The 8649-nt window shown below is 44.4% G+C and overlaps 2 protein-coding genes across 2 annotated transcripts; one reads left to right on the top strand and one right to left on the bottom strand.

Annotated features, from left to right (window-relative positions):
- The first annotated feature begins 319 nt into the window (after nt 1–319).
- On the top strand, nt 320–1527 carry LOC103631741 (transcription repressor OFP12). Its single transcript, XM_008652968.4, has one exon. The coding sequence runs from the start codon at nt 562–564 to the stop codon at nt 1165–1167; it is 606 nt and encodes a 201-aa protein (XP_008651190.1). The 5' UTR covers nt 320–561; the 3' UTR covers nt 1168–1527.
- A 1953-nt stretch (nt 1528–3480) lies between these two features.
- On the bottom strand, nt 3481–7662 carry LOC103644434 (protein SUPPRESSOR OF GENE SILENCING 3; the record flags this gene model as incomplete). Its single annotated transcript, XM_008667639.3, has 2 exons — nt 3481–4197; nt 7338–7662. Coding segments are annotated over 2 exons (678 nt in total), but the record flags the coding sequence as incomplete, so codon positions are not given.
- Nucleotides 7663–8649: the final 987 nt, after the last annotated feature.

Genomic DNA, 8649 nt, shown 5'->3' with positions numbered 1-8649 from the left:
GACTATATTTACATGTAAAAGTTAATGATAAAAATAAATAATTAACTTGTCAAGAGGTTACTCATTATATAAATACACTTTAATGTGCATATAATAATTTCTTACGGTGACAATGTTGTGCAAAAAATAACAAAAAAAGTCATAATTATAAATTAAGAGATCCCCACCGTGGATTTACCTCACGGGAAACGGCGATGGAGAACACTGCAAGTGTTCATGGAGATTCCTGCTGGAATTTTTTTTGGTCGCGTGAATGGATATGAGGAGATATTCCACAACGAAGAACTGCTCGTTGCCATCCCTGGTTAGAACCAGCGTGATAGCGTGACTGAGCCCCATTTACCTGAAACGCCACTGCCCTGCTCACTACTCACCTGTCCTATAAAACTCTCGTTCCTTGCAGCGTCACATGCCGACTTTGTCACTCCATTCACGAGCCAAAGCTAGCTAGCTCCTCTCGGTGCACGATCGAGTTACGAGTACGAGCACACGTCGCCTTCCCTACCGTTGCCAACAAGCAACAGAGCCAAGAAATCAGTCGCGCTAGAGCGAGCAAGGACGATGCTGGGATGCTTCTCGCGGCTGCGGCGGCCGACGACAGCGGCGCCGGAGCCCATGCCGGCGGCGTCCGACGACGCGTCCACGTCGACGGCCTCGGCGGCGGGCTCCACCTCGCCGTGCTCGTGGTCGTCCTCGGCGCGCTGCAAGGACGACGAGGACCACGGCGGCGGCGCGGTGGGCAAGGACCCGTCGGCGCTGTCCGAGCCCGGGCTGTCCTCGGCCATCGCGTCGCGCCGGTTCTTCCTCTCGTCCCCGGGCCGCTCCAACTCCATCGTCGACTCGTCGGCGCACGGCGGCGGCGGCGGCGCCGCCGCCGCCCCCGCCCTGGACGTGGGCGTGGGCGCGGCCGGGGTGGCGGTGCCCACGTACTCGCCGGACCCGCACGCCGACTTCCTCCGGTCCATGGAGGAGATGGCCGCGGCGCTGCGGCTGGACGCGCGGCGCCGCGGCGACAGGGCGCGCCTCCACGAGCTGCTGCTCTGCTACCTCGCGCTCAACGACAGGCGCGCGCACAAGTACGTCGTCAGCGCCTTCACCGACCTCCTCCTCCGCCTCACCGCCGCCGCCGCAGCCGCCAACCTCAGCGACGACGACCGGCACGAGTAACCGCCTTTTTTTTCACGGTCATGGCCGTGCGTACGGACAGAATTTCGGGTACGGCGGAGGCTCAAAAATCCTCGACAGCATGAGCGAGCGTTCCAAGATCACCCAGAGCTGTACATACTGCCTCCAGCTCCAGATCGAGCTCCGTAGCTAGAAATCTGTTCGTGTGCGCAGCATTTTGGTTCCCTTTTACCTCTAGCTCTGGGTGTGTTCAGTTGTGTGAGTGTGACTGTGTGAGCAGTGAGCGTGCTGGCGAAGATATGATATGGTATGGCCAGCCTCTAAAAACAAAGCGGCATTTGCATCGCGCTCGCTTGGTTTGCTTTGTGATTGCCTGTTTGCCTTTGCCTTTTTGGGGGGTCATCTCTTGCTCTTTTACTGTTCGTCTCTTTAGCTTTCTGCTCTCTTTGGGGGTACCTACACGAAGCCTAAATACGCTTTGCTGTTCGGCGCCATAGTTGAGCTTGAGCTACTAGTAGTGATCCAAAGTGGCCAGAGCGAGGCACTGTATCCCGTCGTTCTAAAATCTCCAAGCGCCCTGGCCAAATTATGGGTTCGTGCTTGCTAACCCATAAACGAGGTCTCCTCGAGACGAGCGACAGGCAACAATAATAAACGAGATGCCGTGCAAAACTAATCGGGCGCTGCAGGCTGCAGGCTGCTTGCTTCCAGCCTAGAGTACACATGGCCGCTGTGCAGTTGGATTGGATGGATCGCATCTGCAGCGCAGAGCAAGCGAAGCAACCATCGGCGGCGCCATTACGTTTTCCTGACTGCATTCACTAGGGAGGGCATACTGCGCGATAAGGCCATGGGCGAGGGACCCACGACGAAACCACTCCCACTCCCACTCCGGGGTTGCAGGTGGGGAGAGGAGCTGTGCCGTGCCGTCGAAAAGACTCCGGCCGGCCAGCCAGGCCGTTGGGGGGCGGCGGCACTAAGTTGACACGGCACCGGCAGGCACGATCGCTAGCTATACTAAACCGTGTGTGCCTGGCAGCGAGCGCCAGAAAAAGCTTGCGCGCCCGTGTTGTGATTGCGATCCCTGCAAGGCCATTGACAACGCCGGAGCAGCGACCAAATCAGCACACAGGATCCTGGAAAGCATCAGAACCACGCACGACACGATCCGAGTCCACCACCGGCAGCGGCAGCGGCAGCGACAGAACCATCTCCGGTGGCCACGCGTGCGGTGAGACCCAGTGCACACAGCAAGGCAGCATTACCGGCATCGACACCGGAACTGAGAGTAATAAACCAGAGATGCAACACATACTACAGCCTTCAGGAAAGCAAGCAAGTAGTCACACCATCGACTCAAGGGCTCCACTTGGGACCAAATTAGATATAAGTATATTTACTGGATCGTGCAATAGTATTGACGTTAACATTGGGAATCCACATCTATTTTCAGAACACACGGCGGCATGTTTTGTCATACAAATCTTGTCAATAAATTACAACTCCTAAAAATCAAAGACCGCTTGGGATGTAAATGAACCTCTGCAGACATCTACTATCCATCCAATGAAGGTCTGTAATTGAACCTCTGCGTCACTTAAATCTAATACCCGTCCAATTTACAGGTGTTTCGGTCATAGAAACATCAAATTGGATAACAAGTACCTTCCTAGGCCAGAAAATATATAGTTGACGATAACATAGGGAAGAAAATCTATGGGAAAAATCTACATCTATAGTCAAGACTGTCAGAACAAAAATAAGCATTTAAGCTTTCGATTTCCTTTGGCATACATCTGGTCTACACAATATCGAATCAAGACAGACATAAATATACATTCACAGTCTAAATATCCATTCTGATCCATTCACATTCTAAATATTCCAAACACAAACCTAAATATGTATTCCATTACCATGAAGTTATGAAATTTGGAGCCTGTTTGGTTTCCTGCCTAAGACGCCACAGCTTGCCTAAACTTAGTCGTTTGAATTGAAGAACTAACCTTATACAGAAAAATTAGATAAATTATGACGCCTTAGTCAGGATATCAAAAGAGGCATTGAAGCCATAGATATGGTTTTCCGGGCAAGCATGCACTCTGACTGCCCAAAAGACAAACAAGGACTCATCTAATGTCCGAGTACAAAAACATAATTACTAATAAGCATTGAAACAGCTTTTCCATCTACTTCCACATAAATTCACACCAGGATTTCTGAATATAATACCAATACAAACAACACGAATGCCCAAAAGAGTGGCACCAACCTATTGCAACAATATACTCTGATATCCAAAGAACCAGACATATTCAAAAGTGCCAAGGAATATGTAGCAACTACCTTCTTAACAGTAATTAAAATCTTAAGGGCAACTCAAGAAAGGAAATAATATAGAAAAAGATCCCCAACCAGGAAGTCTAGGCAACATTAAACTTCCAAATGGGGAGAAAATGATACTTAAATAGGAAGACAGATCTCTTCCAAATAACCAGTCAAACCGTTGCCCGTAGGTGCTTGCAAGAAAATACACCTACTGCAAATACAGCTTCCAGAACTAAAGGTTATAGCTCAACTGCTTGTAGATATTATATTCAAGGTAACATATTTTGTCCACAGTAGCAGCACATGAATCTATAATTTGGGATCAGAGACAGGTATGCGCGCCTCGGTGCAAATTAAATAAACTGATGGAGGTGGGCTTTATGGCAAGAGATCATTCGTTTGGGTCGAATTCTCTTCTACTCTTTAGGAAAGCCCTTTTTCTAGAATCTGAGTCAAGTTCATCCAGATCGGATGCAATTGCTAGGTACCCACAAAGTATCCTCTTTTTCTCAGCTGTCCTGATATCCATTTCGACCAACAAAGGGTTCTGATCAGAATCTACAGAACGACTGGCATGAACACGAGACCAACCTATACGTCCACGATCTTGCCTCTCAAGGAACTCAGCAAGACGCTCAGCCTCCTTCAAGCCAGATGGGTTGTTTGCAAACTTGATAAGTGTCAAACCCATGTGTCCTTCCTTTCCATACAAGGACTTTGACTTCCCACCAGAAAACCCTAGTTCTGAAAACAAAGATACCAGATTGACACAGCAAATATTACTGTGGTATATATGGCATTACTACAAAAAAGGGATGAAAACGGTCGGAAACGGTATTTATTCGGTAATCAGTTTTTTTGTCGTTTTCTTTGATTGCGAATAAATATGATATATAATGCACTATACAAATTTGTATTCTTGTTTATAACATCGAGCTTGTAAAGATTCATAAAAGTTAAACCTCAAATTCATCCTATATTTTTTTAAATGATAGATATAAAATTTGGTATGGATTCGAAAACAAATTCGGTAATTTTTTCAACTTTTTTTATTGTAGGGAGCAAATAATATATAAAACAATTTATGTAATATTTTATTCTTATTTGTAATAATGCGCTTAAGAACCTATCACCATCAAATTTTATACATATCTATTTTAAAATATTAAATTTGTCCTAACAGCTCATATTACCACTTTCATCCCCGTCTACAAAACATAAGCTTAGCCGAAGCATGGTTTCATAAACGGGGATGTTATTTCTTGAGTGATTTTATTTCTCTGCTCCAAATATGGTTAGTTCTAACTGGCGGCCTTGAACAAGCTAAAGAGTGAATGGCATTGCTACTTACTTGCATTAGATAGTTTAGTTAAGCATCGGAAATGAACCCAGAACCCCACAGTGATGCTATAGTTCTTCCTTAACTAGAAAGGTGGTGTTGACACCTTTTTCGGGCGCCAATCACTCAACACAAACCGTGGCGGTGTTCTCTGCACAGGGGCGGACGGTCCGCGACCTGGCGCAGGGCTAGGGTTTCCTGCCTGTCGGTCGGACGGTCCGCGCGTGCGCAGGGGGCGGCGAAGGTCGCCGGCGGCGCCTGGATCTCGCTCCGGAGAGGGACCCCGTCAGGGAGGAGAGATCCTAGGAGTTGTCTAGGCTCGGGCAGGCCGACTTAGACTCCTCTAATCGACGTAGAGTCGAATAGAAGCGGAGAATTTGGGGATTGAGAGACTAAACTATAACTAGAGTAGAACTACTCCTAATTGTACAGGAAATAAATGCGAGATAAAAGTGTTATTGATTCGATTGATGATTACAAATCGGCTGTATACCTCTGTATTTATAGAGGAGGGGGCTGGACCATTTACAAACTAATCTCCCAAGCTAATTCCGCGAATTTAGCTAACAACCGTAGCACAAAACTCGGAACCCTAATCTGCTTTGCGCACGCGCGGACCGTCCGATCCTCATTTTGGTACTCAACAGGTGGCATCACAAAACATTGGACGGAGAAATGTTATTTTTCATATCTGAGTACCTAACCAACCGGAGCAAATAAATTTGTTTGAAGAAGATCAATCATATAGCCGCCACACTCACAGAACAGGGAATAATTGAACCCCTTGAGGTCAGGATGACACATGCCTCATGTAACAAAGACAGATCCAGCAAAACTACTGTTGCATAGAAACTGCAATTACTTAGGGGGTGTTTGAATGCACTAAAACTAATAATTAGTGGCTAAAATTAGTTGAAACATCCAAACACCCTAGCTAATAGTTTAGGTATTAGCTATTTTTGGAAAATTAGTTAATAGTTAGGTAGTTATTTGTTAGCTAGCTAATTTAACTAACAATTTTTAGACAACTAACTATAAGTTCTAGTGCATTCAAACACCCTCTTAGCGTTTGAATGCATTAGAGCTAATAGTTAGCTAACTAAAATTTACTTGTGGAATTAGCTAACTAACAAATAGCTAGCTAACTATTACCTAATTTTAGCTGGGTTGAACCAACTAATAACTAATGAGTAGTTGAGGGTGTAGCTAATAGTTAGCTGCACTATTAGCTGGGGGTGTTTGGATGTCTCCACTAAAAGTAGCTAATAACTAAACTATTAGTTGAGTTGTTTGGATGTCTCCACCTAATTATTAGCTCTAGTGCATTTAAACAGGGCTTTAGACCCCGTTTGAATGCACTAGAGCTAATAGTTAGCTGGCTAAAAATTTGTTAGTAAAATTAGCTAAAAAATAATTGGCTAACTATTAGCTAATTTTAGCTGGGTTGAACCAGCTAATAACTAATGGGTAGTTGAGAGTGTATCTAATAGTTAGTTGGACTATTAGCTAGAGGTGTTTGGATATCTCCAACTAAAAGTAGCTAATAACTAAACTACTCCCTCCGTTTCTTTTTATTTGTCGCTGGATAGTGTAAAATTGCACTATCCGGCGACAAATAAAAAGAAACGGAGTGAGTATTAGTTAGGTTGTTTGGATGTCTTAATAACTATTAGCTCTAGTGCATTCAAACGGGGTCTAAGTGTTAGCGCAGTAGCCTAGGCATTAGTTGGATTTATTTGACTGTAAATTCAACAGAAAGCTTCCAATCAAGCATTGGATGAACTACTAACTGTAACCTGACAAAAGACCTGAAAAGTAGCCTAATAAAAGACCTGGAGAGTAGTGCTACCTAACAACCACAGCACAGCTATTCCTATGGTCAAGCTGAACAAACAAATTACGAGGTAATCCTCATAGCCTCCACGCAATCCTGAGACTTTATTGGCAGCATCTACAACTAGGTTACCTTTTTAGTTGCCTCATAGCAACTCTAAGTCCCCTTAATTTGTGGGGTCAATGGAAGGAAAGTATGTGAGTTGTCCTGTATCACTAATTTAGCTTATGAGGTAGTTGTATCATGAGATAGCAGTATCTTCCCTCACTTCCCTTCCTCTCCTCCACATCACCTAAACCCCTAAGGCCTTGTCCGTTTGTGTCGGATTACACCCGGAATCGTTCCACTCAATCAAAGTTTATATAAATTAGAGAAGCAATCCGGTTCGAAATCGTTCCGACCCATCGATCCGACAAAAACGAACAAGGCCTAAATGGAAATGCATTAGGCAACCTATGAAATGGCTGGCACGGACTAATGTACCCAGCATAACAACTCATGGGTATTGCCTTGGCAGTTCCACAGTTGGCACTACGTCCAATCAGCAAAGGAAGAGCAGCTCTACAGCCCAGCAAGAAAACAAAAAATCTTGTCTTTTCTTAGCAGTAGTAAGAAAATTGTGATACCATTTCAATGAAAATATATCGAGTGTTGTATAAAGCATATATATGCCAACACTGTATTGACTTAAAGGTTGTGACATAAATATACCTGTCATTTTCTTATCCATTTCTTTGTTCCCTAAACCCTCAAAGCGACCATCTTTCTTCCTCCCAGTCGAAGTATTGTGAATGATAACAGTAGGCGGCCACACAATGAGGTCTTCCCTACTTGCTTGGACAAGGTCAGAAGGTAATGATTGGTAGCCCTTAGAGTTCTCAGGGACTTTTGTATAATTCCATCCCATAAGGACACACAATGCCTTGTGCAAACCAAGATGATCAACAAGTGAATCTGCATTTGGTGGGTTGTAAGCATGCATGACAAGTCCATGGACATCAGCAAAGTCCTTAGAAGACCTGGAATAGTGCACATTGACCAGACATAATCACAAATAATTAAGATCCAACGAGTAGCAGCTGGAAACTAGAGAGCTAGACACACAGCTCATTACAAATACAGTGTAATAGGATCGAGAAGTGAGAGGGAAACTAAACAGGCAAATCCCCAAAGCAAGTCTTGTCACAGAAGTACCATAACTAAAAAGTAAGATAGGATCCTTTGGTAAAGAAACAACAGTCAAGAGAAAATCAATTTTAGACATGCTCTGGTGCACTGAAGATCGTATGCAATGAGGCAGACTACAGGGACTCCACAGTTCCACTATACATCAATAAGGAATGGTTATAAGCTCCGACTGGAAAATTTGGTAATGGATAACAAGTAGTTTTATGAGGTCCATGCCTAGGCTTGAGTACTTGTTTCCACATCAAACCCTATTAGCAATACAGTAACAGTTATTGAAAAGTTGAATCAGAACATGAACTGCCAAAAACTTTTTAAGGTAGCCATAATATATGGATCCCACTATCGCATCAGGAAGCAATTGGTTTCTGTCATCTATTTAGGCACTTCGGCAGCAGCTGCATAGTCAACTGTGCTTTCAAGACGCAGACAGTCATTTAAGGAAAAACATTCTGGGGCTATAGAAGGGAGGTTCCAGTGGACATAGTGTCCTTTTTTAAAAAGAAAAGACATTTCATATAGAGTGTGAACCTAACCCAAATATCATGTTTTAAAATTCGCCCACAATTCAATTTCCTATGACTGTCGAAATTTTGTAAACATCTGGTTCACCAAAAAACTAATACATTTCAGCCTCTGCACAAAGAATCTATTTTTATTTCAGGGTTCACTTATTCCAACAGATTGAAAGATTGGACCAAACTACAACAATCTGCTTCACCTATACTAGGTGTGTGCCCGTGCGTTGCGACGGAAGTTAAAAATTAGTATAAAACATAGATACAGAACGATAAACATCAATATGATAGTTAGGTGCTCGTGCGTCGCTACGATTTCA

Source organism: Zea mays, chromosome 1 (assembly GCF_902167145.1).
Source record: "Zea mays cultivar B73 chromosome 1, Zm-B73-REFERENCE-NAM-5.0, whole genome shotgun sequence".
NCBI classification, from domain to species: domain Eukaryota; kingdom Viridiplantae; phylum Streptophyta; class Magnoliopsida; order Poales; family Poaceae; genus Zea; species Zea mays.
This window is presented reverse-complemented; position numbering and strand designations above follow the sequence as displayed.